The sequence below is a fragment of the Fulmarus glacialis genome, unplaced genomic scaffold, assembly GCF_000690835.1.
Source record: "Fulmarus glacialis isolate BGI_N327 unplaced genomic scaffold, ASM69083v1 scaffold710, whole genome shotgun sequence".
Taxonomy (NCBI): domain Eukaryota; kingdom Metazoa; phylum Chordata; class Aves; order Procellariiformes; family Procellariidae; genus Fulmarus; species Fulmarus glacialis.
The window spans coordinates 38,435-58,056 of NW_009188134.1; the positions used below are offsets into that span (position 1 = coordinate 38,435).

General features: G+C 41.6%; 1 protein-coding gene across 1 annotated transcript in view; it reads right to left on the bottom strand.

Moving 5' to 3' along the window:
* BBX (bobby sox homolog (Drosophila)) overlaps positions 1-13,618 on the bottom strand; it is a gene marked incomplete at its 3' end in the record, with an annotated part of 48,132 nt that extends 34,514 nt beyond the window's left edge. Inside the window, exons 1-3 of the mRNA XM_009577230.1 lie at positions 13,453-13,618; positions 11,657-11,899; positions 5,271-5,469 (exon numbers count right to left, since the gene is read on the bottom strand). Coding sequence (XP_009575525.1) covers positions 5,271-5,469; positions 11,657-11,899; positions 13,453-13,614 — 604 coding nt within the window. The remainder of the gene's footprint in view (positions 1-5,270; positions 5,470-11,656; positions 11,900-13,452) is intronic.
* Positions 13,619-19,622: the final 6,004 nt, after the last annotated feature.

Consider the following 19,622-nt stretch of genomic DNA (forward strand, 5'->3'; position numbering starts at 1 on the left):
TTGTCGTCCGCTGCCAATACAATATATAATTGAGGAAAGTAAAATGGAGATATAAATGTTCTTTCTCCAAGCGTTTGATGCTGACAGCTTCTCGCCTCCAGCCTTCCTGCACCTCAGGAGCTCGGAAAATGACGACAAGAAGTGAAAGCAATGAGCGCTGGCACTGCATTACTCGTGGCGTGGCTTTTCCACTCAGAACAGTGGTTGCTTTTCATCATTATGAAGACTAATTGTCTGATTTTGGGGGACTGCCTTGGAAGCAATGCAGGGGCCCGATTTAACTGAGTGTCACATAGAGAGAGGGAGACAGTCTGTGGCCCAAATGTCTCGCACAACAGCCACAATGTGAGAGAAAGGGAAGCATTATCCTTGCTGTATTGCTAAGACACCAACTTCAGTAATGACGAGACATCAGAGACAAGCACCTTTCCCCAGGTTTCACTAAGCGTGCACTCAAGTTTTCCAATTTCCTTTCACTAAACTATACAAAACTCTCTCCACAACAATAAATTACACGTGCCCGGGACCATTCCCTGGAATGGAGGCCAACTGGCACAATTATCCCCATCCATTTGGTTGCATTTTATTACGCAAAATTTGGATGCAGAATAGCTGCATCCAGAATGCCCACTGGGAAATCCCCTGGCCCATTCCCACTCGTGAGCAGTGCCGAGGAATTTGTTGAGCTTTTCAGCTGACATGGGCCAAACCTGTACCTGTAAACCTCCAAACGATTTAGCACTACAGATGATCAAGGTCCGGTTCACGGGAATACTCACTGGTGCTGTTTAATTCAATACCACAGATGCTGCCAAAAGTACTCCCTCAGACAGCATCTTGCACTGACATTCACAGGGTAAGTTTTTTCAATACTCTCTTAAAACAGCAGTAAATAGAAGCAGAGGAAAGCAATGTGAATAAACCAGGCTCATCCACTATCTCAAGGATAGAAGAGTGGCTCATTATTTTAAGAACACAGCCTAAATAGCATCTGGCTTCAACCCTAACGTTCAACTGGAATTAACTTTTTCCTTTACCATAATAAACAAGCAGAAGGTGTGTGGGGTTTTTTGTAGTTTTGATGTTTTGGGTTTTTTTAAACTTTTTACTTTTAAATACAAAAGGGAACAAAAGATACTAAGTTTCTACAAAGAGACAAGGCACTATCAGAAGTGTAGGATCTAGTAACAAGAAGTGGTTGAAGAAATGGAGACAGAAAACAGGAAGGGCCATCAAGTACCTAAGGACAATTCACAAGTGAAGCGATAATGTCAGCACAGCACTTTTTGCCATCAAAATACTTGATCAGAAACACTTCAGTCCTTCAAACAAGAGGACATTACAGCAATTAAGAAGTGACAAGTGAACACGTATCTTGAAAGATAATGCGTGAGCAGGCAGTTAATTTGGAGGAAGGAGAGATGGGAAGAGATCTCCAGGCCCATCATAAACTTACCGAGCTCCACATTAAACAGTAAGGGCTTGGCTGGTTGCTTTCTACTTTCTTTATTGCCATTGGAAGGCTGTTGCAGAACCCAGATCTTCTAAGCATTAAGGGCTTTCTTCCAGTTTTCAGCTTAAATTTACTCAGGGCCAGATGGTACACATTTTTTCTGGTGCCCGCATCTTTAAGATTAAACAACTGTTCTCCCTAAATGGTATTTCCCTCTTCTGCATTTACAGGAGTCACCCTACTGTTCTTCCACTTGCTTTCCTAGCCTAAGCAAATCAAGCTCTCCTGCTGTCACCAAGCATGTCCATCTCCTATGGTCCCAGAGATCCCTGTAGCTCTCCTCTCCGGTTATTCCAGGTGGAGTTAATCTTTCTTGTACATGGATGACCAGCAGGGCAACCAGGTCAGATGAGCTGTGCTCTGTTCAACGGCATTAACTCTTCTCTACAGTTCCTGAAAACACTTTGCCTGACACACTGCAGTATAGAACTTTGTTATGCCCACATCACACTGATGGCTCTCAGCTGCTCTCTTGTGTGTCACTTTAGTTACCTGTGAGTCTTCTTCCCCCTCCTCAGTTTTGGCCAACTGGAGAACACCCAGCTTATGGCTGTAAAATTCTTCCCCCTCTTCTAAATACCTTCTTGGTGGTCTCAGCTTTCTGCCCTTCAAATAAGTAGCTTAGCATAACAGGACAAGGATAGGGCTGTTTTTTCCCCAAGTAAGCAAGTACTTAAACTGTTTATTTAAATACAAAAATTAAGAGGAAGGAAAAAAATGACAGCTAAGTGGAAAGTGAAAGTTTAATTTGGTGCTTAAACAACTTGAATACTTATGCTGCAGCTAGCAGAGGGCCTTAGATGTCTGATCAGGACAGAAACAAAAATCCTTCCACTAAGGTTTCAAATTACAAAGTAACTTCATCTAAGGAAAAACAAAATGTACATTCGCAAACACTGCCATATGTTTATAGTGCCTTCTCAGCACAACAATGTTTCTCTTATGGCATTAAGAACCTACTGGTATGAAAAATTAAGAATTTTAAGTGTTATTTTAAAGCAATTTACAGTTAAATCAACAGTAGTGAGAAAATAGCACACATATTTGACTTGCAAAATGGGAGGCTATTCGTGACTTTCAATAGCTTTTAGTACTGATGAAACTTAAAACCATCTCACTATTTGGGAATGACGTACTTTATTAGTATTGGCCTGGTTAGAAACTCAGCAGGCTGGCTTGTTCATCATTGCCATTTTTCAGTCAGAGGAAAGAATGAACTGAGGAAGAACTAAGCAGAAAGAAGGCCAACAGGTATCAGTTTCAACTAACTTTTACCTGGGTGCAGAATTAAGCTTCGTTCTGAAAAACAAAAATTGCACCTCTATCAGTATATTGCCTACTCCAGGAAGTATCTTTTTTCCACCCTTTGCTTCACTAGAAAGCTTTTTGTCTCAGATGGTTTTCTTCTGATGCAGAAATGTGAAAGTATTGAGAGACTTGCACATTTGTATAGCAAAGCTGTTGCTCACTTAGCTCTGCAGTTGTGAGGGTAGATGCTGCAACGGTCACGTTCACCAGCGAACAGCGTTTGTCTTTGCCCTATGCCCTACAACAGATCACAGGTAAGCCAGGTCATGAGAAAAAATTACAACTTCCAGGCTGCGTAAGTAAGGACACCACTAGGGGGGTCTGCAGGTCAGAAGCCCAGTGCTGGTGCCACACCTCAGGTTCTTGATGCAATGATAGGTCAACACAAGAGGCTTAAAAGTGGGGTGGTTATTGTTAGAATGCCAGAAATAAAGGAGAGATATGGCCTGTGTGGGACTTAAAAAAAAGAAAGGAAGATCTTACTCTCTCCATATTACATTTGCCAAAATGAAATGTAATACGTAAAAAGCAATCAAGACAGGATTGACACCTACCAACAAATAAAATACATTTCCTGGAATGATTCCGGAAATCATGTAATCCCTGTCCTAAGGAATCTATCTGCCTTGAAGATTCAAGACAGTCAGTGGCATTTCAAAGGTAAAAGTGTTTCTGAGGTGGTTCATCATTTAGTTCATTTTAGTTCATCAGGTTGTGCTGGGTAGAAGAGCCAGAGTTAAATTGAACTTTCACATGAAGTCAAGGAGAGAAGAACACAACAAATCATATTTAGCACGAATTGGTATATAGTTGACAAAACAGTAATCCATTTGGCATGACAGACTTGTCATGATTTGGATGCTGCTAACATCTCTGTCAGAAGCTGTCGTTACTTTACGAGCTACTGTTATACTCAAGAAATAGCCAGGCTTCATTGACAAGAGGACTGGAGTGAGACCCCTATGAATTACTATGCTCATTGACTCAGTCTGCAGTTAAAAAAAAAAAAAAAAAAAAAAAAAGCACAGCACAAAAGGACCTTCTTCAGAAATGAAATGGCTCTATAGATAAAACAATGGATTAGATTAGTTTCTAATCAGTTCTTAAGTTCTCTGTCCTCTGCTCTGACAGGTGTTGATTCAAGATCTCTCTGTACTCAGAAACTCTACATTTGGATAGCCCAGCAGGAGCAGCTGGGGATGGCAGACAGGTAGACCAAGGCCTATTACTTGCTCTTCATGTTAAGTCAATAAATCTTTAAGGGGCATAGAAGTTACTCCTCTGATAGCAAAAGCAGAACAGGATGAAGGGGTTTGCAATTTTTAGAACTGGTCTCCCATATATCATAACTACGTAGCACGAAAAACTTTATTTTGATCACATTTCACAGTTCCTTCATAGCCAGAAGGAATTTCATTACAGGAATTTTCATACCACTATACTGGCAAAAAGGTATACATGCCTTTTTATCCCTTTTCATCCTTTTACACTTGTTCCATAAAACCACTTTCCACTCTCCAGCTCACGATCTCTCTAAGCAGAAAAGTCCTATCTGCCACATACTTGTCATAAACTAGGTAGGATATGACAAAGTTTCAAATACATCAGTATTTATAAAATTAGAAACTTTAAACTGCAAAAAAGGGGGAAGAAAAAAAAAAAAAAGAAAAAAGGGTGGTGGGGAAAAAAACTATTTTCTACCTTGACTGTTAGGTTCTTAAGCTGACAGTATTTAACATTAATGTCTCTGTATTTCAAGGTCATGACTGTAACAGTTCTGCTATTTGTGAGTATCAGTGAGAGATTATCTCTGCCTTTCACCAATTCAGGCGCTCCACCCACACTTATTCACAGATTTGTTTGGGGTTTTTTTTATATGTTTAAAAGGTTAGAATCTGCCCCTCCAAGGTATAATGGGCAAAAGAGCATATTTTAAGTGAAATTAAATTACTCTTCTCTTGATTTAAATACAAAAAGTTAGCTCCGGCAGTACATTCATCCACAAGAACGTTAACACCTCCAGCTTCATAGACACCCATAAATCATTTTTGTAAACAGTAAGTTACTAAACATAGTACAGCGCTCTATGAAAGAGAAAAAGAATGCACACAATCAGCATTTTCCTTTTTGACTAGAAAATGAAAATCTCTAACAGCAGATAAGGTGGAATTAAAAAAACCAATCAAATCTGGACCCCAAATGGGATATGGGTATATCTGGACTCGACTCTTGAAAGCAATCATGCACTAAGGAAAAGTTTAGAAAGTTGTTATGCAGAGGTCTAACTAGAGTCTTGGCAACCTAATTTGGGACATAAAGTTATTTGCGCTACACGTGCAGCAAAGTACCACGTGCAGTAAAGAAAACTGGTATCACAGTTCGATTTCAACGCCACGTCCTCAAACAAAATGAGGATGCTACATTTAAGTAACATGGATGGAAATCTCACCTGCCATCCCGAAGTTAAGCTGTGGCATTTCTTCGCTTTTTGTCACTTTTCTTGGGCTTGGTAAATCTTTTGCAGAATCTGTTGCAAAGGCCCATAGTTTTTTCCTGTTTGTAACAGCAGGTGTCTGAGTTTTCACAGGTTTGTTTGTTGTGGGGCACCACTTGTACCCTGGATTTGCCTTCATAAATGCATCCTTGTACTAGAAAAGAAAAGGAAAATTACCAGTCATGCCAGTCATGACATTATACTGTCCACAGGGCAATAGAGTACACCGCATGTAAGAGGATTTAATACAGTAAATAATCCTTAAATATCTTTATTTTTTAACAGTTTAATCACATGCTTAGAGTCTGACCACCAACACAATCTATTAAGAAGAAATATTAAGATAAGTAGAGCTCTATTTTAAAAAGTGGGGTTTCTCTTTCCTCTCCTGAGGGTTTATCACCCAGAGCAGGCTGAAGTTCTGGTCCTGCAAACTGCTCCCCAGTGATGGTATGCTCACTCTCTGGGAAACAGGCAGCTATTTGAATTCTTTTGCAGGTACAATCTTTGTTTACTTTCTAGTTTGAATGAAATGAAAACATATATTTAGCAACAAATGCAGCATGATGCTCCTTACCTCGCACTCATTTTTCTCTAATAGTTCTGTATTTCAGAATATTTGAGTATATGCTTTCCCAAACCAGGCACCGAAAATAAACCACTACCAGTATCATCTCATTTTCAGTGACTTCTGATACATCATCCCAGCATTCCTTCCAAAATGTACCATGGTGCATGACTGCATAAAATAAACTGGGACCATTTAAAACTTTCTTTGTCCTTGAGCACACAGCATGCATTTAAGTTGTTTGCTATATTCTTGGTATGAGGCAGCAAAACGAACCAAGCCAGACTACACATGGGGGGTGGGGGGAAAAGGTCTAGATCCTACAGAGTTTGGGGGGTAGGGGGAAGGATGGTGACCTGTTTTATTCACAAAATGCAATAGTGACGTTTTCCAAGTATCTTGCTGACCAGACCAAACCAAGATTTTTGAATTTTAACAGCAATAAAAAGAGCACATTTCAGTATTTTAAATGTGTTGCTATGCAAGGTGGAGAACGGGTGAATCAGAGGAACATGCCACACATTCCAGCTGCAAATGTTTGCCTAACAACTGATAGGGGTGTATAGCACTGGCTGCTGTGGGAGCCTACCCAGTAAGTACTAGTGCTGACCACAGGGAGAAGGAACCCAATACCTCCTCATGAACTCAGGCAGCTCTCGATGGTGGCAAACGACCAAAAGAGCAGTTTTATCCTGAAGTACATGTCAGGGCAGCTGCAGGAAGTTTCTTCCGTGATAACACGTTCCCACCCACCCAGCTGTCATCGGTCTCAGTTACGGCACAGAGAAGCACCTATGTTTCATGCACATGCCCACACAGAAACACAGGCAGAGGGGAAAAAAATCCCTTGGGTATCAAACACAGAAATAGCACTGAAAACCTTGTCCTCTGATAGAGTCACTGCAGTGTTTTCCCAGATGAATAAGCGGCATGCCTTGTGGCAGGATCACCATCGCATGTGTATCGCTTACTTTCGTTTCCACCTTAATCTATCAGCTGGTACTTGCTACCTCCAGACTGTTGCAAGGATGAAAACAATTCAGTTTACAAGAAGCACAGCACCGTGTGAACCCACTGTGTGAAGTCCTGTATTTATAGAAATGGCTATAAATAATAAAAATCTGCAGGGACCGCTGACCCACATACACATTGTATTTTCTGAATAGGGTGTATGTATTAAATCTGCAAACTAGGGACTGTGACACCTCTCACCTCGCGCCTTTTCCCTTTCCCTCAGTTTGGTTTGGGAGCGCAGTACACCACAAAAATAGCCTGGTGGAGGGAAGGAAAGGGGAGGGGGTAAGAGAAGAGGCAGAAAGGAAATACAGAGAGAAGCAGCTTTGCCTTCCATTGTTAAAGCCACAGCCCACTCACAAATCATGTTTCCAGCCTGCAGAGTGAAAAGCACAGAATCACTAGCAATGAGGTACATAAGCTCTTCATATCAGCATTGCTGCTTTGAGTAATTGAATTATTCTATGGAGTAATTTGACAAGCTGACAGGCTGCCCATCAAATGAGAACCAGAACGCATGCCATTTGCAAGACGAGGCAGCAATAAGCTTTTAATCAGTTTCCAACAGGGGCAATTCAAGTGAGATGGTGTATTAATGGATTTTTTTCCTCTGCAAAGCCAAGAAGTGAACATCAACTGCACTATCCGAAGGGGACGGAGCAAATTGAGGAAGGACAATTCATTGGCCCCTTTCACATATTCAACACTCAAGATAAGCGAAAAAGAAAATGTAAAAAGTTAAACAATGGCCAAGAAGTAGTTTTATAAAATGCACAGAGGGGCCTGATCCAAATCTCAGAAAGACTTTCAGTATTGATTTTTGTAACTATTAGACTAAGGCCTAAAATGAAATGATAGATTCTACTTGCCAGGTCACGAGAAGATAACTTAAATGCGCTACACAGTAATGAGAAAATGTCAAAGACAACAGTGGAGCTTACTGTTTTCCTTCATTCGACCAACTGTGCAGTAAACCAACACAGCCAGTCTAAGGACGTCCCTAAAGTTGCTCGGGGCGGGGGGAGGTAAGTCCTTAACCTGGAATGCAAAGACACCGCCTTGGTTCCCACACATGAGTGGCAGGGATGGCCTGGCAGGGTCATGTCCTGAAGTTCCAAGTAAGATAAAAAAAAACCACAGGATATGTTTGTGGGATCGGTCTGATGTCTCGTTTCTGTTTTGTGAAAGCCTGGGGAAGGATGCCTTATGCAGTGGGACCAGTGCCACTTTAGAGCTGAGGTTAAGAAAGGTGCTGCGCTTCAGTGCAACTCCCGGAGTTGCTTTCATCACCAAATAAAAAAAAGATTTGCTTTCTCCAGTGTGGTGGGAACAGGAGCTCGCAAGTGAATTCCAGATACACCTCAGAGCAGCAGTTAGAACGTGCTTAACTTTAAATGTATGTTTAAATCCCACCAACTGGCTATTAAACGTCACATGAAACCCAGAGACCTAACCAAAAAAAAAAAAAAATCCCCAGAAAATACTGCACTCCGTTTTTCACTCCTGAGGGACGCAGGGTTCACATTACATGTTACGGTCCATACGTCACCCAGTGAACTTGCCAGACTCCAGCCAGGAAGCCAGGACACTTGTCCCCTCCTACCCCCAGGCAGCTGCCAAAGCAGCACCATAGCAAGGACAGCAAGCTCCCAGTTGGGCTGATTGTACCTGCGAAACCACCGGCCGAGCACTCGTGGAGAGAAGCGTTCAGCTCTGCCACTGAATGGCAGCAGCAATCCTGACTGCCTGGATCTTGCCAATGCAAAGATGTATTTAAAAACAAATGTGTTTTCTAGCACGGGAAACAAGGCTTGAACAATAATAATCTCACTGGATATTTTCCAAGGCAGCCGAATATTCCCAGTAAGCCCTGTAAGAGTTAACAGAAGAACACTACCCCTATTTATTGTAGTAACTAAAACTGCTGGAGCATATTTATGAGTGGCCAAAATTCCTTCTCCCCTCAGTGAAGAGAAATGCTAACAAACGGCAGGAACGCTTGTGGTTCCACTTGGAACTATTTATCAGCTACTGGGCTTAAATGCTCTAGAATGAAGCTTTCAAAGTTAAGTTGATGTACAAAGTTTGTAGGATACAAACAGAAAGCCTGCTCCTACAGAAGACACCAGCAGAAGTGGACACTGAACTCTGCAGGCACAGTATGAAGTCTCTGGGGTAGGTGTTGCTACAACAGACCACAAACCACAAGACTGAAAACAGAGAGAACATGGGGGCAGTTTTTCTAGGAAATTAAGGCACTCCAAGGTACAGACAGGTACATAGTAGGATTTTCCAGAAGTGCCTAAATGAACCATAGACCTGATCATCCTCTCAGTGGGAATCACGGATAGATGTCCAGCCCAATAGAAAACTTCTCATAATTCCACCTGGCAAAATGTTCGGGTGCCTCACTATCTTCCAAAATCCTAGATCTTGCCTACAGCTAGATATGTGTAAGTAAATATGCCAATGCCTTGATTTGCACACTGCTGAGAGAGTATTAGTTGCTGGTACTAAGCAGGTGAGAAACTGCAAGCTGCTTGCTTGAAGCTGGATCTAAGCTAACTGGCTTTGTAAATTCTGGCTTCAAGTAGTAAAAACATTCTCGAGACTGTAAAACAACAGGGTTGCAGCCACTGCGGTAGGGGCCACCTCTGTCAGGCCCATTCATATCTCTGGAAGAGCGATTCAGATGCTCAGAGTACACAAGACATGTTGTAGGGGTAGCGCAGATATGACACAGGGTCCTTTGGGAGATGAATGCCCTGCCAGGGCAGTGGCTAGAGGCTATGTGGTAAAAACTGGAAGTCAAAGGGCACTGAAGAGCTACATTTAAGTAGCACTGTATTTTAAACCTCAATGTGCTCATATATGTAGGTACTCAAACAGAAGATTATTGGTACAATGGTAATTTTATGTCCTTCCAAAGGCGTGCACCTTCTTGACTTTTAAACAAGCTCTCCTTAGGAAAAAGAAAAATACTAATAAATGGTTCGCACTAGAGTTGACATTAACATCTTTCTGACAGCCTCAGCAGTAAGCCTAGCTACAAAAGCAAGTGTTAAAACAAAACAAGCAATCCACACACAGGGAATAGGCCTGTTGGTGAAGAAGGCCCAAATATATTCAATAGTACATTATAGCTGCTAATTATTGTTGTAAAATACAACTGTTTAAAGCATAAAAATTATACGCTATCTCTCTTCTACACATTCTTGGAACTAGTTGTAATGATGTGAACTACTTAGATTTATTGTTATGCTTTGACGTTGAATACGCAATTTGTTCTTCATGCCAAGAAAAATAAATAAATCACTACAGGAACAATAATTTCTACAACAATATGATTAATAGTTTCAGATCTTTCACTTCATACAGAAGTTCTGCAATTATTTTCCTTCTTAATGAATGAGTTTCCTTCAGCAAGACAAAAGGCTAAGAAAAACAGTCACATCAGGTTTGTTTCTTCCAAAAATTATTTCTTCATTTTCATCTTTTCTTCCTCTGTATCTGTACTGGATCTCCTAATTGCCCTTCTCCCACACATTTCAAGAAGCATCGCTAATTTCTAAGTGGGAATGCAGAACAAATCAGGAATGGTTGGGCAAAGCTGAGACTCAAGTATTTCAACACTGTGTCACAGACGGGGAACTACAGAGGTAAGACCTGCCATGCAGAACACTTCATTTTTCCTGTGGACCTTTCCATGTTCACACAAACTATTGAACAGCCAGACCTTATATACATGCACTAACAGTAGCAGACAACTTCGCGTGACAAGGCAGGTACGGTTAATAGTTTCCCCTATCATTTCACAGCTATCTCTACTTCTTGTAGTGCGCTAGCGTTACTCCACAAATGAGAGAGATGTTCTTCCTTCTCACTGGCTCTCCATTATTTTTTCTAAGATTGAATTCAATGGTTACCTGCAATCTACATCACACAGGTAATTACACGGATCTGTTTTGGGGTGATGTTATCACTGGCTGTTACTGGCTGTGTCTCTCTCATTCTACTATCGATATCCACAGCCTTCTTGGGGCCAGCTTACCAAGCAAGCTATTTCTTAAAAAGCCTCATTTAAATTTTAAGTTGACGTAAAGATATTTTGTGAAATATGAGGATAAATCTCTTTTCCTTGCTCCCAGTTAAAGGGCTTTGACTATGTATTGCTCTCTGATTCGGGTATTGGACTCTGCCTCACCAAAGGTTGCTTCTGTCAGAAACTGGTTAACATTACATAGGGAGAGTACTTCATGGAACACTAACAATTTTTAAATTCTTTAGCGTCAAAAGTAAAAAGGGACTAGATTTCTTGACTATGCTTTTGGTTTAGTCCACCTGTATTACAATAGCAACCTGTATTATCGACAAATGCACAGCTTGAGCTAAGTATCACAAGTCAACTGACACTGAACTGTTATGTTATTGTTTTCAATTGGCCACTATCCATGTGTTAATGCTTGTACCACAGGAATTATCAGGTGATATCTATCACAAAGTGCATATATTTGTACCAATCACTACTAGAGCCAGGTTAGTTTGTGTACATGGACCAATTTCTTTTCATTCTGGTCCAAAGGACCAAGTGAATCAAAGCAAGAACAGCAGCTGCTCTGGGCACCATAATCCCACTGGGGAAGCTGAGGAATTCAGGGAAGAGAAAGACCCCACAGAAAACATTTAATACACAGAGAAACAGAAGACAGACAAATATGTAATGAACTCCCTTTACTTCCATCATTCAGACAGAACATACCTCCTTGGCCATGTCAGTGTATTTCTGCTTTTCTTTTGGATCTAGAACAGCCCACCAATCTGCCAAGATCTTGGTTGCGCCACGATTATCGAGGCGAGGGTGTTCTTTTCGCACAAGAGAGCGATGGCGTTTGCAGAACAAGAGAAACGCATTCATTGGTCGGCGAGCTCGTTGCTCTGAGGACTCGTCATCTTCGGTTTCATCAGCATCCTGCTCTAAACCGTCAACGCCAAGGAGCGGCACCTAGCAGAACCAAAAGGGAAGGGGTGTAACCTCAGTTATCCACACTTCTCACGGAGACTGAGAGCCTGTGTATGCCGTGTGTGAACGAGGGAGACGCACACGGGTACACACGGCTGTCTCCAAAGGCCATCCGTTCCATCCAGAAGACCTGCAGTTCCACATCAAATCTCCTCACCTGACGGTCCAATGTTCATTCATGCTCTCTTGCAAGACTTAAACTCCGACTTGCAAGTAGAGCAGATTTCTAAGCTGAGGAACATTCTCTAGTAACAGTCCTAAAGGGGCTGGAGGGAGGAGATCCTTCCTACAACCTAGAAATCATCTCAGTGGGATGAGGTGAGCAGAGCTACCTTGGACCTCAATCACCTGTCTTTGCAACTACAAAGTGCACAGAAAGGGAAGTGCATAGGTAATAGTTGTTCCCCATCTCCTGCCGTTCCTTACTCGGCCTATGAGCTGTGCTGCAGTGCAGCCACTGCACAGCTGCCCAGTCGGAGCCAGAGGGCAATTCTCAACAGAATACACTGGCAAAATATGCTCTCTCCGCTCACAGACCAGCCTATCACTCCTGCAAGGGATGCAGCACCACAAAAGACCGTACAAGATAGAAAACCATCTCCTACCTAACTGCAACAGGGCTGTTTTATGCCACATTGTGGCAAGCGACCTGTAAGGTCAATAGAAAGCACTCTCAGAGTATCAGGCTCCTCCTTGTTGCTCCTTATCCTTGTCAAGGTCACGCTTATCAGTGTGTGGCTCAAGGCAGTCTCCTCAGCACTGACCTCTCCCTTCCTGCCCTAGCAAAGCATCAAGGAGATGCAGATATGAACGTTATCCACATGACGGAAACATCACGTCTCCAAAACCCATTATCTCCCATTCCCACTTCTTGTTACAGAGGATGAGTCTAACTGTACATTTGTGAGGTGCCACATTGTGGGATCCTTATGAAAAAAGGGTAAGGCCAGCATCATTGAACAATACCAAAATACCAAGCATCAAACAAAAGAGAGACTATTCCACCTGTGCTCTCAATATTCTGAAGGATAAGTTGAATTTCACATACAAAGACAGTAAAAATTTTTGACAGCTTTTTCTTCTTTTTTCTCTTTTAATCTTTGTACTTTTTAATCCTTAAAAAAAGAAAGAAAAGCATTAGCTTGGTATGTCCTCAAAGCCACTAAAAGCTACTAAGCACAGGTTAACTTCATGTCTAACATGAACAATTAAAAAAACCCCGTGTCAAAAACCCGCCTTGAACAATCAAGACCAAGATATGTAACATGTTATCAAAACAACCTTGTTAAAACTCTTACTGTCTAACTCTAAAAAACAGAGCTTTGTCTGAGATTTTAAAAGCGTGGTTGACAGCTCACTTTTCTGTGTTATTTGCTATTTACCTTTACAGCCTTATGGCCACAGCATCACTTCTTTTCATTAGCTGTGTTTATTCACAAAAGAGAACAGAAAGAAGAAAACAAAACAAAAACACAGCTAGGGAGAATGTGACCCACCATTAACCTTCTACGGTCAAAGCATCCAATGAAGTCTACCTTATCAATATCTTCCTCTTCTTCTTCTTCCTCTTCCTCTTCAGAGAAGTCAAGGAGTTTCTTGGCAAGCAGGGGATGCCACTGAAGACACTTTCTTTTTGGTCGCTTCCCAGTTCCTTCTCCTTCTGTCGAATGATCCTTATTCCTACTACTGCCTTTCATTACTGTGACCTGTCATACAAAAATAGTTTTAAGTTCACAACCACCCCTCAAGCAAAAGTGACCATCATATAGATACTTAAACGAGTGACAAATATATGGGGCACTAATGAAAGACTCTCAGAATTTGGCAAGGTAATAGGTAGAGGTTTATTCCAGTTATCAACAACAACATGGAGTATCTTCTCCAATCTTAACATTCCCACCTAATGCCCAGATTAACTAGCAATATACAATTTAAGAGCACGAAGCAAGGACACTAGCCAGTCCAGCTCTCGAATGTGCTCCTGTCTGAAGGATAGCAGAAAAGCCCTCACAATTCACTGGTCAAGTAAGAGAGACTCCACAGCTCTTCCACACCTGTCCACTGTAGTTTTTCATATTTTGCCACTGAAAACGTCAGGATATCCCTCTTTTTAGCAGTGGAACATATCACCAGCCAGTCATCTGTTAATCATGCACTTACATATAGCAATGTTGATGCAGAACTCCATGACACTACGAGCTAGGTTTTCGCAAGTGCCATTAAAAGGTGCAATAGGGAAATCTGATTCCCTGCCTAAGAGAAGTGAATTTTAATACATGAATTTGAAGCAAACAAACAGAAGTAGTTACCCTGACACTTCCAAAGTACTCATCAACAAGAGCCCCTGCACAGCAAACAAAACAAACCATCCGCTGAACCAAGTGCATGCAGAAGCTAAGTAATACATATACACCTATCTTTTGTGTGTCCTCATCTAAAAAATACCCCAGAACTACCTCTCAGTGAAAATACATGCTTAACACACACCAAATACCAATTTGAGGGATGGCTTGAGGATCTGCTACCCAAGTAAGGGGCGAATAAATACATAAATAAATAAAACCAGCACATCCTGTGCGAGTACTGAAGCCCACAGGAAGCAAGCACTGCCGGCACACAGTCTGGTCCCTCGTAGCCTTCTGTTTACACTGTGTAATGTCAATGGATAATCCTGACAGGAGCATGGCTGGCTTTCCAAGAAAACAAAGCAAACATCAAAACAAACTGAAACTGGAGAGTGATTAGCCAGCTAGATCTTTATAAAGCTGACAAAAATTGGTCCCACAGGTGAAGCCAGCAGAAGCTCTGTTGTTGACTCTCAGGAGAAGTGCATGAAAAGAGGTCGAGGCTTGTAACTGCAAGGCCACATCGCCTTTTAGGATGCTGCCTTCTGGAAGATGCCTGCTAGAGCGCTAATGTTTCAGCCTACAGCGGTGGAAGGGAAAGCTGTGACACCTGCACTTACACCGGTTGCCCAAGCCCTGGTGCCATTGTCAGGGTGAATGCCTCACCAGAATCATCTCATGCAGCAGCACTCAGCAGCTACAGCCCATACAGCTCCAACCACGCTCCTACATATCCCACCCATTTAGCAGTCACTAATTCTGCTTTTGGCTGATCTCTTCCACGTGCGTTTCTTGTTGCTTAAGTCACTGGCATTTTGGCAATATGCCCTTGTTTGCACCAGAAATGTGTGTAAGCAGCTGCTTCCCCCGCAGACTCGAACAGCACAGAAGGCTGAAGGACCTTCAGAAACTGCTTGCTGGACGAAACAACCGAACCCTGAAGGAAGCAGGTTCAGAAATTTTAACCTACATTTAAAAATGGCATTTTCCTGGATGTGTATTAGATTTTGTTAGTACCTCCCCGCTCGTCAGCAGTACCTGGCCCCCACCATTTAAGGATGCCCTGTAACTTCGTAGCAGCTTGCCATTAAGCTCCACACTTTGCTGTCCCCATCACACCACTTCTACCTGGAGCACATTTAAACTTTGATTTCACAGCACCTGCTCCTCTGTTCATTTTCTGTAATCAGCTCCTCTCTTCAGCAAGTATTATATGGCACATAATCACGCACCACTTCACCTAAATCTTCATCCATGACTTGCAAAGCGAATCCAAATACACAGAAACAAACAACTTCGGCTTTGAAAGAACATTAAAGTGTGGAAAACCAAGCTGCAATCCAGTATCATGAAATGCAAGCTTGACATTGTTTCTGTCCCACCATGACTTCCGCTGTGTACCACACTGCACTGTGCTCCCCATCTGTCTCTCTTCCTAAAGTGCTGAACCATCATTTGCTTTTGTTTGGTGTATTTTCGGACACAAATTGACAAAGTAGCTGAGTTACTGTTCGAGCAGGAACTTCAGCTCCTGTGGGCAGAAGAGATTCATTAAGTCTAAGAGTTTGTTAAATGACAGAGATCTGCCTATTACTGTAGTCAACAAAGTACGTGGCCTATTTCTGAGCAGGATAAACGCACTACAAGTACAACGGGGGGTCAGCTACTCCAGCCCTTACCACTGACTTATCTAGGTGAGCTAATCGTATGGTTTCTGCCTACAGTCAGTCCTGAGAAAGATGAGTATTACCGGTAGCCTTCTACCTTGTTAGTGTGAAACAAAATTAATGTTTGAAGAGTGCTCCATGATCCTCCTTTACAAAGCTCAGCTGAAGCCTCAGTGCTATTTCAACAACAGCATCGCCTTTAGCTGGCACCTCTCTGCCTGCTGCCCTTCGAAAGATGAGCAAGAGAAAACTTCACAGGACTTAAGTGATCCCTCGGTGTATTTTACACATGTTCTCCATCATCCCTGAGGCCCTGCCTATGCTCTACGCTGAGTTCGGCAAGGCAGCACAGACCCTAGGCACCGGTCACCTTGCAAATCCCAAAGGCGCTCTCAGTATGTTACGTCTTTTTACTACTGCCCAGCTCACAAATAATTTTTGTTTTCCATGCATGAAGGCTAGGTATTGAACACCCAGTTACCCCTAAAATAAATTAACCAAAGCTCACTGCGCATTAGTGCCAAAATAGAAACGTATGCTCGGCTCCAGGAATTCAAGTGATGTTCATTAGGTTGTTTTCTTAAACTGCGAACCATTTTACCCTAGTCCTCACCCTGAAGCAGCAGTTTTACTATAAAGAGGCTTTTTAGCAAGATGGGTGGTTACCCTATCAGCTGAACAAGCATTTAAGAGATCCAAGACACAGAGTAAGTCAGATCCTGGCTGTTATACAGGCACCATGTACTACAGAAAGACACACAGTCGCTCTTCACTTCCACTTTGGAGTGAATCTCTGCAACAGTCAACAACAAAAATCCTCCTGATTTAATCCCACTGATGGAAGGACTGAGGCCACTGACTTCAAACTTTACTTTTACAGCATGGCCTGGAAGCCACCCGCCCCTTAAGTATGTCAAGCTATATACTCTATCCCCTATGCCCTCTCTTCTTTCCTATAAAATAGGGGGTCATTCATAACATGAACAGATAAACGATTTCAGCCCCTATTTTTTAATACTTCTGTGTTTCCAAACCCTTTTTCCCCATTTTTGCTTATTCAAGTTCTCGTAAGTTTTGACCTACATTTCACAGGCTTTTTTGTTGTTCACTTTTTGCTGATGCCTTTCTTTCTCAGTCAAATGTAGGATTGGCATAATGAAAAATGTTCTAATTCTCCATTACATCGCATGGGACTTTTCCTCTTAAAAAAATGGATGCTGACATAGTGTGATGAACTTGTTTTCCTTTGGATTGCTTCATCTTCCATATTACTACCCCCACAGTTCATGGGCATTTCTGTCATAATTGTTGACATATTCACATACAATTATATCATTATGAGAGAAGCTGTCCCATAAAAAAAAAAATCCAGTCAAATGCAAAACACAGCTAACATGGACACCTTCATTCATTTTTTTTTTGTATGGAAGATTTTGGCAAGACTTAGCGTAACTACTTAGTCAAGACACTCCATGGTCAAGTGAATGCACATATGATTAAATGACAGTGCAAGTTTTACTGGCATTATTTACTTGTTGAATGGCAAAACATCAATGGAATCCATTTAGTGGGCTCTTCAGATTCTACTTATTTATCTGATTTTTTTCCCCTCGACACATCATCAATAGCATGTTAGTTCCTTGTTTTGTATGGGAGACGGGAAGCTGGCAGACGGAAGCAAGGAAAAATACCAACTCCTTCTCTCCCTCTCAGGGATCCCTGAGTGCTGGCAAGCATCCCTACCAGCAAGCTTTTGAAAAGAGAGCTGGACTTGGACCCTACAAGAACTGAAGCATGCGTTTAAGCTTGGCAATTAAATAGTTCCACAGAAAGTCACAGAACAAGTCATGGGCAGTCTTTGCAGGATTTGGGGCTTAAAAGTATAGAAGATACATAACACCCAAAGTGCAAAGTCTGCAGTAACTGGAATTTATGAACCATATCACAAAAAAAATGTAATTTCTTCTACAGTATCAGTAAAAATATCATTTATCTTTTAAGGCAGATGTAATGGCTTTTAGAAGTTAGCAAGAGGAAAAACAATTAAAACCAGCTAACAAGATTTCACAAGATATTTCTCAGCTTAAGGATGACAAAAAAAAGTGACAGACACTAGAGAGAAAGTAGGAATATTCCAACAAGACAAGACAAAAGTATGGACAGCTTTGCTTAAAATAAGCTACATATGCTTATAACATCACCAGAGGATACCTGTCAAGGCTGACATTCATGATCCACTGACAGCAAGAGATACCTTCAGGGTGATGTTCTACACCTACCTTCAGTGCAGATACAGATCAAACGTTACAGAGATATCACACCAGTAAAAAAATTTAACTTTTTTTTTTCTTTTTCATATTTTTTGTTTGCTGGCTGTATTATTTCCTTTCTGGTCCTGGAAACATTAATCAAAGAATCACAGTTTTCTTGGATGTCTTATAAACATGTATACCTAATAGGGCTTCAGAGAAAAAAATTAAGATTCCTTAAGAAGAGAGATGCATGGTGGCAGGGAGCGGGGGAGAAGAATTATTGTTTAGCTTTTTATGGCATACATTTCTATTTCAATTACACAACTGTATGCAAGCCTTCATTTTTTAAGTGTTCATTAACAACAGGTGTTTGATTACCTTCATTAAGTTTTGTTTTCCTCCTACCTTCCTCTGTTATTTACAAAACCTGATACAGACAAGTGACCAACTATTGTGGTCCTAATTTTGGGGCTATCTCACCCCACAGTGGACCTGTCACCAAGAATGCCGCTAGTGCTTGTGCTGAACAAGCTGCACTCATCAGGCATTCCCCAAACTACATCCACAAAAAACAAAATCCTTATAAAGGTCTTTAAAAGCAGCCAAGCACTGCAAGGCACATGTTGTAATATAGGCTACAAAGAAATCAAGACCGGCAAAAGCAGAACCCCAGAGATGTGAATTGTGACTATGGTGCAAGTCCCTGTTGGAAGGTTCTCCGTGGAAGAATGTCTGAACTTCAGCAACACTCATCTTATTTCCATAAGGACAGTGGAAATGAATTTCTGTTTTCCTGTTACCCTAAAACCACATTTCCTGGAGTCCAGCCAGGCCCTCAGCTGACTCCATGCAGACTACTGGTACAAAGGAGCAAAGGGAAAATTTCAAGTGGATTTTCCACACCTTCTGCTCTGTTTTACACTATCTAAATTCTCTACTACTTTATGAAAACAAATATCAAAGAGAGAAAAGAGGACCGAACTATGACACTAATAACTTGGTGTTTTGGGGGCTACCAGCTCCGTGAACTGAGCTGTTTCAACAAAGCAGGAGGAGACTGGGAAATGACTTCATGTTCTGACAGGTCTAGTGGCTGAAGAGCTATTTGAATTTTCAAATAAAAGCAAAAGGAGATTGCTGGCAGTGAAATACACCTACACAAATACAAAAAGGTTTTTTTAAAAAAAGTAAGTTTCTACAATGAAGGACAAAAACTAGTTGGCACTAATTACTGACCAGTCAGTGAATATATTCTTTATTGTTTCACAGCGGAAAGCCATTAATGAGCTTTCTAACTTTTGGAGATGTGATGGTTTAATGGGGGCCATGCTGAGACTCAATGGAGTCCTGTTTGCTAGCAGAGGTTTGGGATAGACTGTCACCACACGAAATGCTTAGCAACACAGCAACAAGTCTTACTTGATTTTTAATGACACGCTCT